General features: G+C 40.0%; 1 protein-coding gene across 1 annotated transcript in view; it reads right to left on the reverse strand.

Annotated features, from left to right (window-relative positions):
* Positions 1-15,152: 15,152 nt before the first annotated feature.
* The window catches only part of Pros1 (protein S), a 63,919-nt gene continuing 61,886 nt past the window's right edge, over positions 15,153-17,185 (reverse strand). Inside the window, exon 15 of the mRNA XM_040750607.1 lies at positions 15,153-16,468. Coding sequence (XP_040606541.1) covers positions 16,308-16,468 — 161 coding nt within the window. The 3' untranslated portion in view covers positions 15,153-16,307. The remainder of the gene's footprint in view (positions 16,469-17,185) is intronic.

The raw sequence follows: 17,185 nt of genomic DNA on the forward strand, positions 1-17,185 counted from the left end.
GGGACAGCATACCCCCCCCACCCATGCAGATGAAGGGTGGGGCTAGGTCTCCCACTTTCCCAAGTGTCGCAGCTGGTAAAGGTCAGTCCCCCCTCTGGCCCCCGTCAGTTGGAGGTGGTAGGGGAAACAGGGAAGAGCATCTTTCCCTTTTTCCTACCCACATTGCAGATGAGGGAGGTGGTACCAGCTATGCTCCTCTCATGCCCTCAGGGTTGGTTCACCCGTACCCATGTCTGCAGGATCAACTCTAATGTACTGCCCAGGCAAGGCAGAGGGCCCCTTCTCCTGAGAGCCACAGCTGGTGGAGGATTGGGTCAGGTTCTCCCACTGGCTTCAAGTGTCGAGGGCTGAGGAGAGGAGGGCAACTTTCTCTCACTCATGCTACCACATGGCAGGCAAGAGGGGCACGACCTGCTCTCTGATTCCCATGCACTTAGGGCCAGTTTTGCTATGTCCTTGCGAACATAGTGGGCTCTACTGTTCTGTGCAGGTGATGTTAGGATCCTTTCTCCTGAGTGCTTTAGCAAATGAGGGGTGGGATCAACTCTGGACAGTCGTATCCTCTCGATATTAGTTAGGGTCACCAACCCTTGGCAACAGCCCAGACCCAGATATCTGGCCTTGGGTGGCAGAAAGGCATCTGAGTCATCCTATTCCTCATCACCCTCACCTCTTCAAATCTGCCTCTCTCCTATCTCCCATACATCTCTCCCGTCCCTCCTCTCCCTCCCTTCATCCTCTCTCTCTCTCTCTCTCTCTCTCTCTCTCTCTCTCTCTCTCTCTCTCTCTCTCTCTCTCCCTCCCTCCCTCCCTCCCTCCCTCTCTCTCTTTCTCTCTCTCTCTCCATATCATTCACCATAATGATGCCTGATTGCCTGGCACCACAGTGGTCATAACGACAACTTTTTATGAGCCAGCACATTCATACACATCCAAAGCTTACTCAAGCATGAGGGACAGTCATTGAGGAAAGTAAGCAATGCTTATAGTTTTTGGATCATTTAGAATCTATGACAGGGGCAGGTACGGAGGAGAGTCTCTTGGGGCCCTACTCCTCCCAGATGGACAATTGTGTACTAATAGATTCACCCCAAGAAAACACACAGGAGAAATCTCAGGAGAAAGTTAGACTCTCTTTGAATGTGTTGAATTGTCAGTCATTCTTTTTACATCCAGGAGAAAACGAAGCACAGTATTGAAGCCCGATAAACAGGAGAATAAGTACAAACAACCCCTGCCACCATTTCCACTATTAGCCAAAGCACAATAGCTAAAGCCTTTAATTCTTTTGGCCACAGTCTCTCATCTCTCAACACAAAGAAAAAGCAGCAGAACCTTGATGTTCAAATTCAACAGAATTTCAAGGCCTCCATGTTGAGCATCTGGGAATCATGTAGTTTGCCTTGGGGTGCTAAATCAGGCCTCCTGCCTGCACCCTTCTTTCAAGCACACTGTTCCACACTCAACAGCAGCTTTTCCGTCTCTTCTAAGAGACTGATGATTCGTGAAAGTGACTTTCTCCTAGGATGTCAAACCCTTTCTATCAAGATGACGAAGAGCATCACTGTTTCTATTCTCGCCCCTGCCTATAGTTACAGCCCCGGTGCTCCCTACCAGGAGATAAGCTCCATGGCCACAAGAGTTCCCTAAATTCAGCATGCAGATGTCTAGCAGAAATACAGAGAGACCCCAGTCATCACCATGTGTATGTGGTCCACGCTCAGCTTAGACTTGTGGTAAAAGGAAGCACAATACAATAATCAGAAGTAATTACAAGACATTCAGGTCATTTAAAGATGCCCTTCGAAACACGACAAGATGGAAACACACTCTGAAAACCACAGATCGGCTCAAATAGCCATTCCCGCCATCTCTACTACTAAACATTCCCCACATGGAGGGCATCAGCGATGAAAGTCTTCCTCCCTGATGATCCCAACTGTCAACTTTGTGCTGCGCTCAGTCCACACAGCCCACACAGGCTTTTGTCTTTGTCTCACTTGCCTTCTCTCCCTGACTTTGTTTACATTGTTGGGTTTTAGACATAAAAAATCATATGTGTTCATGTGGGTACATAAACCTGTGTTTGTGTCCTCTTGTGCGCTGGGTGTGGAGGCCAAAAGTCAAGGCAGGCATTTTCCTTTGTCTCTTTCCACCTATGTTTTTTGTGATATTGGCTAGACTGATTACCCAGCATCCTCCAAGAGTCTTCCTGTCTCCACTTCCAGATACTAGAGTCATGCTGCTATGCCCAGCTCTTAAGTGACCTCTGGTGGCCAGAATCCATGTCTTCACTGGGCATCCCTCCTACCCTTCTTGGTTCTGTCTAACTTCCTCCCACAGTATATACTACAACTTCCCCCATCCCATTTTTCTTTCGTTTTTCCTGTGTAATTTATTTGTCCATCATAGCATTAAGGTGGCTTGGGAACTGAAGGAATTCTCTGTAGAGGCCTGATGCTAGCAGAAAGCAAGAGAGAAAGACAGAAGGGTAAATATGCACACAGTATCTTCTAATCCCATCTTATGTGACTGTTTGCTTTCAAAACATTTTTGCTGTCATAATGTTTTGTTTTTCCCTCAAACTCCAGGGTCTTCCGAGGATAATTAGAGGTTTCCAGATATTTCCCTTCTAGGATCCCTGGGGATGGGGAATCAGTAGATAATTAAATAGAGTTCCATATACTTATTTCAAGTTGCAGAGACTCCTAGACTCTCCTGTTCTCCTCACTTCTCTGTTCTCTGAGGAGAAACCCCGGGTCTCACAGTGCCTCTCCCAGGAGACAATGGAATCAAGTGTCTATTGCTTCTGGGGCTAGTAAGTGGACATCACCAGTTTGCCTGCTTTGCACTCGCACACATGCATGCTTTGTTGTTTGTTTGTTTGCTTTTTACTGATTTGCCTCTGTGTGGTAAAGTTGGATTTCATGATGTGTTTTAGAGTAGTATCAATAAAGACAACCATGTCAAAATGCAAAACACACTTTTTTTTGTCTGAAATATCTAAGGCATTCCAGGTTATTTGGTAACTGAGCACTTAACTCAGCAGAATTTTTCTGTCATGAACAAGTTTCAGGTGAGTGAAGCCTAAAAGTAACAATGTATTTAAAACAATTTATAGGAGAATCATTTTTCAGTAGCTTGAGTGATCACAGATGGAGGCATATAATCATAACCTCTGAACTGGGAAACACAACCACTAATTTTGTTCTGAAAAAAAAAAGATTTTACAAGTGGAACCTCTTTTAAAAAATCCCAAATTCAGGTGCTGCTGTTTAATCATGACCTCTCTGATGGTAACTGTATTTGTTTCAAAAACCATTATTAATGTCTCAGGGAGCATATGCTCTTCACCTGAATTTATAGAGCAAGAAACTGCCCTAACTGAGTTAGTGGAGTGCTAACTGTGGAAGAAGCGGTTCTTCCCGATCAATCTTCTGGAAGCACACGTTGATGTGACTGTTCATTAAACTCGCGCAACTCTCCATTCAGCTGCGTAAAGAAACACCAACTAAGAACATGAAGAGTTTCAGATTCTCCCTATTGCTAGACTCCTTTGCAGACAGGACTGAAATTGTTACTGCCTGAGAGCGAACAATTACATGCAATAAATGACAATTATTCAGAAGGAATGAATTCTTATTTAGAGCACATTATGTGCCACTTGTGAAAAATGTTGAATACTTCAAGTAAGATGGAGGAAAATTGGAAATAGAGCTGCTTCTCTCTGAATAGAAGCTGCTTTATGAATGCATTCACTTAATGCCATTATAAAATATCACTTCCAATGCCCCATTCTATTTGCAGACAGCATATTCTTCGGTACCAAAGTTATGATTCATATATATCAAGTCACTTAGCACCACAGGCGAGTGTTTGCCAATCTGACATATAAAACAGAGAGGATCATAAAACCTGAACAAGCAGCAATAAAACTAATGAAATATAATCTCAAATATACTACTCTAATTCTTCCAGAAAGGAAACACAATCATCCAGTGCTAAGGACAGGGAAACGGGGCCAGCGCCATAAAAACACACACTCACTGTGGCAACATGCATCATTTCCGAGTTAGAACTCAAAGAAAACGCAAGTTCGTTAAAGTGTGTAATTATCTTGGCCAAACAAATGAGGATTACAGGGTGAAGCCCCAAAGCCCACATGTGCTTTCTTTGACTCTGTACTGAAAGCAATTGAAATGAAAATATTGTTGTTATTTTTAATAGAGGTAATCTTTCATGCAGAAGATGAAGTTCAGCATAGTCAGAGTGAGCAGCGCTGAAGAAGTTAGTCATGACTTCCAAGATCAATAGGTAAGCAGGTCACGGGTTTATTTACGTACAGTTTACATGTGCCCGTAATAACCATGCAATCTAGCCCAATCACTGCAGATTGATGCTCATTAAGGTGTCCCTCGAGACTGCAATTTGACAATAGTGCATTTCCTTATTGACATTTTTCCATTCTCATCTGGTCTCGAAAGCCTTCACTTCAAATATGAAGAGAAAAGACAGCGGGAAGACGGGGAGGGAAGAATAGGGGTGGAGAGATGAGGAGGGAAGGCAGAGAACGAAGAAGTACAACTTGTCCTGAGTCCTCTGGAGCTTTGGTGGTCTGTACACAAAAGCGATGGAGGAGAGAAGGAAACCGTGGAGAACAGACTCACCCAGAGACTGAACCACGCAGACAGGGTTCCACCTTCGCGGAACACACACGCCCATTGTGGCTTTGCATATGGTGACCATTATGCAGCCGAGTAAAGGGAAACAGATCAATGGCTGTCCATCCTCAGAAGCATGGCCCAGACAACTAACTAGGAGCTCTCTCTAAGCTTTGTACCACCAGAAGATATTTCCCAAAGATTAAAGAAATTCGTATCAATGACCACAGACAGACCCCAAGAAGACATAGAAGTTCAAGTGGGGTCAAACAACGAACGAGAAACGATACTGTTCAGGTATGTTTAAAATAAACAAAACCAATGAGGAAGAGAAAATGACTGCACAGAGATAGAAAGTGAAAATCTGAATTCCTACCATCCTACAGAAACCAACGAACTGTCAGAAACACTGCCCAATTAAATGAATCCAGGGTCTATGAGTTTGCCTATTGTATGCTGCATAAACTAAAATATTTCTTAAACTATACACAGGTAATAAAGTGCTTGAGAATATAGCAATGGAAATAAAATGTCTTTTAAAATGTATGAATAAATGGGATGATTTCCTTTTTTGTGCCTGTACTTTAATGACAAATATAATGAGAGTTAACACTCATATAAATAATGAAACGTGTCTTATTTACTTTCTGTTTACTCATTTATGTTTTAAAATATTTATGTTCCTAACTATTGATTTTGTTCCCATTTGGGTGATACATTGACTTCAAAGTTTACCCTTTAAAAAATAATGCTGTTTTCTACCTGTCCTGAAACTTCAGTATTTTATTAAGTATATCGTTACAGAGTTATAATTCAGTGTGTTACCTTTATAGGATTACTGAATTAATTCTGTAATAGAAACACATCTTGCAGAATGAAAATAATGAACTTTACAAGAGTTTTCAGCAACTGAAGAGTTAATGCAGTTTCCTTCTACTGAATGTAAATGTGTGATTATGCTCTCCTCTAAAAAGAAATCCAGACTAATGTCTTTAACACATACCTGCTTTTATCACTCTTCGGTGGAGCAATTCTCAATATGATGGGCACAAATTCACAATATTTTAATATAAAATATATTCTGTAAACTAGGAGAAGTGTATTTGAATGCATTCATGTTTTAAGTGCATAATTTACATTGTTACATTCTGAAACACACAGGGCACTTTCACTCATAGGACATTCATGTACTGCCACCTAGTGGTAGCCAAGCATGGTTCTACCAGTCCCATTAAAAACAAAACAAAAAACCTGTTTTGGGTTGCCCTGCACAGCCTTAATACAAAGGGAAGAGCTTAGTCCTTCCTCAACTTGATATGCCATGCTTTGTTGACACCCATGCGAGGCCTGTTTCTGAACAGAAACTGAGAGGACTGGATGGCAAGAGGTGGAGTTAGTGGAGGTCAGGGGGACCAGTAGAGGCTGACACTAAAATAAGTCTCTCAATGGGTCAAAGCTGCATTAGTCCTAAAAAAAATCTCTTTCAAAATCACAATTTCAACCAATGCGTTGCCCGATAACCAGGAGGCGTGTATTCTCTAACCCAGAATCTGATTCATGAATGGAAAAGTGTAAAAGCCTGTGTCAGCAGTGGGCCAAAGGAAACAATATTAATTGGAGATTCTAACTGCTCAGCACTGTACTTTGATTACCTAGATTATCTGATTGTCATCCCAAAAGCACATAAATGTTTGCCCAGATTCCTTCAGCCAAAGGTTTTAAATTCCCTCAGACTTGTACTTTCACAAGTCCTGGTCATAATAAACTTATTTAAATGGATTTAAATCTCACAAGTCAAATTTTTTCTTCTATGGTCAAAGAACAGACATCAAAAACTCAGTTTGATAATGGAATGATTATGGATTTCAGTGAAGACATTTTTGACTTATGAAAGCTTAAAATTTATTTTCCTAAAGATAAAACATTTTGGAAATGTAGTAAACTGTATACAGTTTTTACCATTACTGCCTTCTCTCATCCTAAAAGGTAGTAAATGAAATGATACAATTTGCATTTTATGGAACATGACGAGAGAAGGATAGTTATTTCAACTTTATTACCTTTATATAGTGCCACAAAATGCTATTTTATCAGATTGGTTTATAATCTAAAATCTGAAAAGTGAATCAGTTCCAAAGGCTAAAGTCCCATCTCACTTTTTTTCCTTTCTTTTCTCTATTGAGTAACAATCATTGTTTATTAGATAACAGACAGATTTTCAGCAGATATAAAATCTTCGTGAACATAAACCTAAACATAAAATCTTTGTTCATAAAGTTCCTCTATTTCTGCAGATTTCAATGACTATGGTGACTTCCTAAAGCATAAGCAAGGATTTATAAAAAAGATGAAATAAGCACTATTAGTTTTGTCATGCATGCTTATTGTGGAAAACAAAACAAATTCCTGAGCAGACAAATTTTAGTCAACAGGACTTCATAATGAAGGGTGGTAAGGACACAATTAAAACCAGGCTACTAAATTACAGAAATTTTTAATTTATTCACCATGAGTTTTGTGGCAGGGTTAGATGTAGATGATCGACCTGAGCACTTTCTGTAAATGAAAGTATCCTGAGTCTACAGTCCTTATGGAGGATGTGATGTGTGTTCCAAGGTCTCACTCTGGGTCATCCAAGGAAGAAGCAATGGTCAGCCTCGTAGACACATCTGTTGCTTAAGGAAAGGGGAGAATGGAGGCTTCGTGTACAGAAACTCACCTAAGATGCTTTAAGCAGAGAGGAGGTATTTGTTACATGCTTACAAGAGTACTCTGATATTTATTGAGTGATACAAAATGCAAAATGGAATTACATGTAGAAATGGAAACAACAAAAAATTTTAAACGTGTCCAATTTGAAAGAAAATGTTCTTATTTGCTGCCTTTGTAATGAAAGGGTGTGGGCTGTATTCTCCTTTGTTGGGGGTACTGTCATGAATTAGCACAAACTCGATTACCTAAACTAGTAGGAGTTTATTCTTTCTGTTTTGAAGGCCACTCCCACCAACTTCTTTGATGGAGCTATCGAGCCTTCGGAAGCATCTCAGCCAACAAAAGCAGAGGCCAGGAAACACTTGGCAATTTACAGCTGCTGTGCCTCCTACAAGATCCATAAGCTAGAGAATGGCCAACAACACAGGTGCAGCAGTCTTTCTCTGTCCCTCCAGTCGACGCCCCAGTCACGACCTGGAGACTTATTATTAATTAGGAAAGCTTGTTTTTAGAGCTCTTAAATAGCTTGTATTAACCCTTACCTGCATCCCTGGCCTCTCCTCCCTTCATCTTCCCAGTATCCTCTGTTCCTAGAAATCCAGCTATGGGCCAGCTTTCTATCCAGTTTTCTATTGAACCAATCAGCATGACATACCTTTACACAGTGTAATCAAATATCTCACACCACACAGGGTTTATTCTAAATGGTCTCCCCAACTTAACATACTCAGACTTACTCATCGGTGTTGCAGGATTAAAAGGCAGAACCTTACAAAGGGAAGAAAGTGAAGCTCTCATTGATGATCTTTTGAGTGTGAGAAGGGAGTAAATATACTGAATATGAATAGGGGTGATGGATGCTGGACAACAGAGTACTGGGTAAGTTATCCAGAACAAAGTAAGCATGAATATTCCTTATAGAAACCCACTATGTATCAAGCTAATTTTAAAATATAACTGAAAAAATTGGCCAGAGTTTTTCTGCCTGTATGGACAAAGCTGCTCCAAGAAGGCAGGTTAATTAACACAAATTCTAGGGCAAGGCACAGGATACCTTCCTACAAGTTATCAGTCAGGGATGCCTCATTGGTCCCCAACACAACACAGGTTATTGCTATTGCCCTTGGTTATTCATCATAACTAAGAATAAGACCCTTTGCTGAAGACATCTCACACTTTGATTGCAAGGCATAGAGAAATCAATCTCAAATCAACCAGGAAAATTGTTCCCTGATGCCTAGATTGTATAGTGCTAGATATTGCTAGCATGCAAGCTGCCAGAGAGAAAAGATATCAGTTGTTTTACCCAGCACTGGATGGTGCAGGCTACAATACTAAACCGGCAGACAAGATGTGCTCACTCGTGCAATAGTGACCTGATTGTTATGGGATAACTAATTTCTCAATGAACTTGAGGCCTGCTCTGTAGTAGGGAATTTTATGCTGTAATATTGGTCAAAGCCCAAGGGTAGAGCCCACTATTATTGCTTTGCTAAACAGTCAGACTGTTACAGTGCCGTCTAAGTCCTTATGTTTATACCCTTAGACTTGAGCTGCTGCTAATTGTGGTTCAAAGAACCTTCTTTTTGCAGTGGCAGCAGTCAAGGGTGAGATGCATAGCTGGTCAAAGTGCTAAGACTGAGACTAAGCATTAAGCCCCTAATAGAGCATCTTCCTTGGCCTTCTCCTCTCCCATCAGAAAGGCTCAGAGACCATCACAGAAGAGGAGGCAGAAGGAATGTGAGAGCCTCATATCAGGGAGGAGTGCTATGAAATGCTAGAGTCTTTACTTGATATGGCTCCCACTCAGGAACTCACAGAAACTGTGCTTATCTGAGTAAGGGCAATCCAACTGAAAATGCAGCATAGATGGGGGTACTCTCCAGGCCATAGTGTAAAAGACGTCAACCCCCACCCCTTTGGCCTTTTCTCCCAGTCTCATCCACCAGGAAAGGACATAGTATTCAAGGTACCACCTTGAGACCAGACAGCCCCTTCCCTTGACAGTAACTGGATATGCCAACTGCCAGAAAAAAATTTCTGTCACTTCTAAAATGGAGTAAAACATTGTTTCTGGTGCCTCTGTGAGAGTATTTGTGGAGGCTCAGCATTTCAATCAACAAAGGTGGATTTAAAGTCCACCTCCACCAGAGTAGGCAGCACAACAAGGGCCCAAACAGGATGGACAAAAGGCAAAGAAAGGATGCCTCAGCTTGACCTGCCTTTTACCCTTGACATCAGAGCTCCAAGTTCTGTGACCTCCAGGGACATGAAGGGACTCTCTGTTCTCAGGGGGGGACTACAACCTAATTTCACTCCTGGATTTTCTTACTTTCTAGGTTTTTTTCTTCAGTATATCATAGAAAAAAATTGGCATTCTACTTTTTTTGGGTCAATGCCCATGATAAATCATCTCTGATCTATCCATCTAACTGTATCTGTATTTATGTAGGTAGGTAGATGAATACATAGATGATAGAGAGATAGATAGATAGATAGATAGATAGATAGATAGATAGATAGATAGATAATCCTATCTGGAGAACACTACCAGGGGATGAATTAGAGCAAAGAAAATGAATTGGTGAATACATTGTAAGTATACTGAGCACTATAGAATTACCTTAAAATATCAATATTTTATATGAATTTTACCAAAAAAAAAGTATCATGAGAAAAAGCAAGAGGCTGAATTATTCAGTCAAGGTTAGAGTGAGATGACAGAAACGGAAAAAAATGTAGAGATCTTCAAAGAATAAGAGCATGTGTTTTGGTTCTGTTTGACTTTATTGGCATGAAACAAAAATAAGGTTGAAATATGAGTTCATTTTTAAAGGCAGACAGGGATAAAAAGCAGGACTACAGGCAAAAATATAAAATGTATAAACATATGGAGATAAACCGTAGTTTTAAGCTGGGGGAATAAAAATAGGTCTGTTAAATATAAATAATTGTGCTTATTTTCCTTTGGTACTGAGTAGAGTTCACTTCAGTTATTCTCAGGGTTGTCAGTCATGATGAAACACTCCTTCTGTAAGGACATTTGAAAATAATGACGCATTCAGGTTGACATGAGTTGAGGATTCCCTTTGAGACAGCTCTGGCATGATTTGTGGGTGTGGGATGTTCTGCAGTAATATGAGTCATCTGTTTTGCCCAACATCCAAAATTCCAAGAATGAAAAGAAAAAAATGTGATGTATGTGTGCATGTCAATATCATCCTCACTAGGTAATATCTCTTTAGAGTCCAATGCATTTTCCCCTAAATCACTTGGTTATGATCTTAAGCAGAGGTAACTCATTCTTCCTTCTTTGAAGACAGAACATAAGCATAGATAACATCCATGTTTCCACTTTTCTCCAGGCAATGTGCTGCTGTAAATACTCAAAAAGATTCTGTTATTAAGACAGTCTTCTAGAAGAAGTGGTAATGAAATTCATGGCAGTTCATCTCAGCAAGCTAAAAATAGCAAATTAAAAAATTCACATCTCATTCCTTTTCACTTTGTTCCTTGTTCTTCCTCTGATTTCCATTTGTACCTGATAATTCTGATGAGCTGAGGTTTCCCATGAAGTCACGAATATTTCAGTAGGCAAAGAGATAGTCTAGAAATAGAGATCCCAAAAGAGTAATGGAATACATTTCCCCATATTGAAGTGTTTTTTAATCTAGCTGGTGCCGAAGTAAGCAAGAATACATATGTAATGGAATTTACATTTTATTCAAAAAACATTTGCTGCTTTTTAAATGCTATTTACTGGCATGCATAGAATGTTCATCCTTTCATTAAAAAATATAACCTATAGAGAAAGCCACTGTAAAATAACAGTACTGAATACATTATGTACAAATACTGTTAAGTGCTACAAAGGAGAATGGTACAAAGGAGAAAGGAGGCTTGATTTGGGAAGAATTTAAATAACAGTAGAGATGGTTACCCTCTTGGCATGAAAAATATATAAAGCCAATTGGGCATTATGACACATGTTTATAATCCTGATATTTGAGAGAATAGCAAGTTCAAGACCAGTATGGGCTACATAACAATATCCTACCTCAAACACACAGATAAAGTTAATAAACACAAGGTAAATAAATTAAGACAGATGGACCAAAGAATATTGGTAAGAGCTACAGAATAACTAAAAATCCTGGTCAGGGAAAGCATGCAAGAATACATAACAACTGTCACTGGAAAACCTCCAGAGAGCTTGGTTTTAAAGCAAAGTGATTACTGGTGAGAAAGAGTGAACTTCTATAAAGGACTGAACTACAGGGCTAACTTTTGTTTTGTTTTATTTTAAAACATGGTTTCTCTGTGTAACAGCCCTGGCTATTCTGGAACTCTCTCTATAAACCAGACTGACCTCAAACTCCCAGAGATCGCCCTGTCTCTGCCTCCTGAGTTCTGGGATTAAAGGTGTGCACCGCAACTTCCCAGCTCTAATTGTAAGGACTTAACTTTAGGCCAATGACTAGAGAAATTTTCCTAGTAAAGTTCAAGTAGGAGTTAAGGAAAACAACTAAAGGGATGTGGCAACATCTCACTTTTATTTCTAATTTTGTGGGTTTGGCTTATGCTAGGAATTGCAGACCCCTGCGTCTCTTTTCATCTTCATCTACCCCTCTCTTATCTTTCTTCTGGTATTCTTTCTCTCCATTTATATTTGCTCTTTCTGTATCTCCTCCTTTCGATTGTCTCATCACCTTTTATTCCCTCTCCCTGATATTTACTTTCATCTGTTATGCTCATCTGGTCTTTTTTGGTCATCTCTGTTTATGTCTGTACCTCTCTCTCTCTCTCTCTCTCTCTCTCTCTCTCTCTCTCTCATTTTCTTGTATTACTTTTTTTTAACTTTTCTAGCTACTTCATAACCCTACTTCTTTATCATCTCTTTCCAACCATTTTTCCCTTGATGGCTCTCAATTTGTCACTATCTACTTTCATTTAAGGATTTACATAAAAGCAAACATTTTGTATATTTTCCTATTTGTTTTCTGTCCCGACTATGCATTTTTCATGTTATCTTTTATATCACTTCTTTCTTCTCTCCCATTCTTTATTCTTTATTTTATAAGTCTCTCAATGAATCAGTTTTCATGTCTTCCTTGTTCTTTCTAATGCTTTCCTTCTTCATCTTTGACTTCCCACCTGTATTTACATGCAACACACACAAACACCAGCATCACGAGTACCACCACCAACACACCACCACCACCATCAGCAATACCAACAATTCTCCTCTACCCTCCTTTCTAACTAAGCTTTTACTATTATTTACATTCCCATCTATCCTTCTGTGTACTTTCACACATGTACACAGGATTCTGGATGTAAGGAGAGGAGCAATACATAGAAAAAGATGAAGTTTAGGCTTGCAGTTCATAACTCTGGTTTTCCAAGTGAATTTTCTGGTCTTGAGAAACTAACAAATAGCCTGGATTGAGGCCTACAAGTTCAGTGGTGAACTCCGTAAAAGTAGGGATTAACTATCTATGTCTTTTAATCTATGAAAAGGAGGGTTTTCACGAACCTGATGGAATAAGATACCTGGGTGAGAACACAAAAGGAGATACATAGAAAGACAGGACTTGGATATAGAGGAAAGTAATAGAAATCCACGTGTCCTCATTCAGTCAACAGCTCACTAAGCTTCCATTGGGAACTCATGCCTCCCTCCTTATAATCCCCTACAGAGGTTTATTTCTCTATATAGACCTTACCAAACTCAGACTAACATTTGAATTATTTATGTATAAATCAGCTCCTCTAGACTAAATACACCCAAGCAGGAGTAAGACATTTCCTCTACTGCTTTTCTAGGACATTTTCTAGCTCAAAGTTCAATTTATGATGGAATTTGCATAGCTCAGTTAAGTCTTTTTACATTATCTTGCTTATAATAATACATATCAAAAACCTCACAGAATACTGGCCCAGATAAGTTCACCGCACCCTTATACTCTGAAAACACAAATCCAGAGTAGCTATACACAAATACTTCCACAGAAGATCCATTTTTCAAAGACAAGGTCTCTGGAAGTGTGAAAATTGCTGTAACAGGTAACCTATGTGAAAGGTCATCCACGCAGTCTTGTTAAGAAGTGAAGGACCCTGTTATGAGAGCACTGAACAGAAGGCACATTGATTTGATTTCCTAGGACAACCTGCAGGGACTGGAAACCTGAGAGCTATTTATCAAGCACTGATAAGTATCATTTCCTGTCCAGTTGAATTTAGTTCTTCACTCCTTCTACCTCTACTAATAGACATGCCTATTTCATAGCAAATATTAAAATCCACAACCAAATCAAATATTCTAACTAAAAGTCTGACCCTTCCTCTCTAGGCAAGTAATAATGTATTACAAAATATATGAGATTTGCAAATTTTTTGATCTCCTGTAGATATCACTTTATTAGGAAAGTTTTTCCTTCTGATATAAAATTTGAAATTGATCCCTTTGGCTGCCCTAGTATATAGCATTATTAAATGAGAAGTACAGAATTTCCAAAATGAAAACTCATTTATTTTCCCTTCTCATATCTCTCTGTCTTTCTTGTGTCTTCGTTTTTGGCATATTTTAATTAATTATGGATAATTCTGTGTTTCATTATGACATTCCATGCATACACATAATGTACTTTGATCATACTACTTTCATCCTTTGTGTTGAATGTGTATGTGGGGGTGGTGGCATACAAATGTGGAGACATAGATTATCTTTCTCCATTCCTCTCCGTCTTAATTTCTTAAGATACTGTATCTTAATGAACCTGAAGCTAGTTTCTGCTGGATTGGCTGCCGGTGAGCCCCTGGAATCTACCTGTTTCTGCCTCTCCCAACCAATGCTGTGGTTGAAGACACCACACCCAGTATTCTGTGAGTGCTAACTCACTTGGTCTTCTTGATTGGACAGCAAGCACTTTACCCACTGAGCCACGTCCCAGTCCCTTCTTTTTATACCAACACAATCAGTGGTCCCTTGCTATCACACACTGTAGTGACCCGTCCCCCATTTTAGCAGCCATTACAGGCTAACATGTGCTTGCATGGCCTGGCGGCTCCTGTCCTGGTCACTAAGGTCAGATGCCCTCCTTGTGGCAAGGAACCAATCAGAAGTTAGCTGGCGGGACTGTGCTTTATGGCTCTGGGTGTGCTTTACGGACAAGTGCACAACAGTGACGTGCAGAACATAGCAACCGCCCTGGGAGGGCCTATGGGACATAACAACCAGTTGACCAATCAACACAGGATGGGTCACCCAAACCTGGAAGCACACCAATCCTGAGACTGTTTCACACCCCTAGACACTTCCCTTACACTGCCCTTTAAGATACCTGCCTCGAGGTTGCTTGGGGGGGTCTTTCTCCAGCCATTCGCCATGGTGGCGGGATGGAGGGCCCAAGCTAATGGGGTTAGCTCATTAAACAACTTTAATAAAAGTCTCTTTGCTTTTGCATGGAAATGGGCCTCGTGGTGACTTTGGGGTTCAGAATTTGGGCACAACAGCACCACCTGTTGTACACAGTGCAGCGGAAGAAAGCTTACATCCCATAAGTGATCTACAATGTCTGGCAGGCACAAGGCACTTGGTACGTGTCACTGTTGCTCGTCTTTCCTTTCTGAGCTCCACTCTACAACCAATTGAAGCATTCACCAAATACTTCAAACTTGCCAGTCTTTCAGCTGGAGTTCTACTATGCTACTTGAAGACTTAGATGTTTCGAACGTAATTTTATGCTGCGAGTCATTCAAATAAGGATACTGTTCATATACTTTAAAAATACATATCACTTTATTATTTTTCATGTGATATAAAATATCTACAGTAAAACAAAATTTCATATCTCCGACGGCAACAAGATGTCTGATACACACCTGAAATGATCGATTCAGGAAAAACACACCAGCCTGCCACCTGCAAATACTTGACAACCTTACCTCCATATTTCTTTCATTACACAGTCAGAACGAAACTATTTCCAGCATCCCTCTTGTCATTATCCTTTTGCAAAAAAAATCTACTCTACTCCTCATCGCATGTTAAATTCAACAACCACATTCAAGCCAGCTACAGTGATGCAAACCCAGGGTGAAGGACAACTATGAATTTCTCCATGTGTTCGCTCTCCTCCCCACCACTAAGGGCTGCTGCCTTTCTCATTCAGACCCCGTGTGGCCAGTTTGAGAAACGCGTCCACCGGGGGTTCACACCCCTTACAGTTTAACCTGGCATCTCCCCTAGAAATCGATGCCTTCCAGGCAACCTTCAAGTGCTGCTGCTCCTCTCAGGACAATCTGCCCTTGCTCTCCCTTGTTCTCTAATTCACAGAAGGTGTTGGCTCAAGTGCAAAGCCAGGTAAAAGAAAGACGGAGCCTGAGCTAGCCTCTCCCCACTCCAGGGAACTACTTTGGGGTAAAGCTTCCAAACTTCCTATTCACATTCAGTGTGCTATCAGCTCTGCTGCCTACATGGTGATGGGGCGGGGAGCAGCAACAAAAATACAGTGTCTATCTGCAACTGTTAGCATTTAGTCACACATGTTTTTGTCTGGGTTTAGCTGACTTGCTTTGTGACCAACATATATATATATATATGTATGTATGTATGTATATATACATATATATATGTATATATATTTAAATACTACTGCAATGATGGTGAAATCTTAACTTTTAAAATAACAAACTAAAGCAGTGTCGTTTATAGCAAATAGATTGAAATTTAATATTTTCGTATGTTTCATTATTTAATTTCTAGACTGCAATAGAAGACTTTTTAAAAATGTGGTTTATATAACAAAAATCTGAAGGACAAAGTACCACATCATTTCAAACATTGCACATCACAAGTGATGCCTGCCAGCTGGTGACAGGACATGAGCATAATTACAAGGAAAGGGGCATGATAAGCACAGAAAACAGACTTTAGACATTCTTCTGGATTTTCCTAACTGAAGGACATGAGTGAGCTCTGATGTCATTATGTTTGGAAACGGCTTCATCCAGATCCAACTGCACACCGTTGATGTTCACTTCCATGCAGCCACTGTAAAAGGCATTCACAGGTGTGGCACTGAAGGAAAGATCTGTCAAAGCAATGTCTGACGATTAGTCTAGTACTTCAGCATCTTACTTGTTTACAGTTAGAAGAATTACCCAGACTTCACAATTCCCAAGAAATTCTAATCCTACAGAAAAAAATTATTAATGTGATTCCATTTGGCAAATACTTGTTATGCTGGGCATGGAGTTCAGCATATCATGAATTCTGATTTCATAAACACAATTATTTCTACCCAAACTGAAGGACAGTGTGTACACAAAAAACAGAAGTTTATGATATTCCACATTTACAACAAACTAATACACACGTTTCTCTTGAAATTTGAGCGACATTTTCAGTGCCATTAGATCATCTCTTACTCTAAAATGTGGTGTCTTAGAAATCCTTTTTAAATGTCATGACAAACATGACTTTTTATAACTTTTGGAACAAAAACAGATTTTTATATTTCCCAAGAAATAGTTTCTGGCTGATCATAAAAGCAAGTCATAATAAAAGACTGACTTTTATGTGATAATACTGTCCTACAAAATAGCATTTTGAATTGTTCCTCAGTGAGTCATTTAAGGTCATTAGTACCGCTGGGCTTTGCTGCGCTTTCATTTCATTACCAAGTGTGTCCTCAATGCTCATGGAGCATCCTTGGTTTCCTAAGAACTGGAGTCCAAGACACTCACCTCCTTCCTCTCATTTGGCATTTCTCCATCATGGATTTGAATTCACAGTGTGCATTCATTAG

The sequence above is a fragment of the Mesocricetus auratus genome, unplaced genomic scaffold (assembly GCF_017639785.1).
Source record: "Mesocricetus auratus isolate SY011 unplaced genomic scaffold, BCM_Maur_2.0 Super-Scaffold_100008, whole genome shotgun sequence".
Lineage (NCBI taxonomy): Eukaryota > Metazoa > Chordata > Mammalia > Rodentia > Cricetidae > Mesocricetus > Mesocricetus auratus.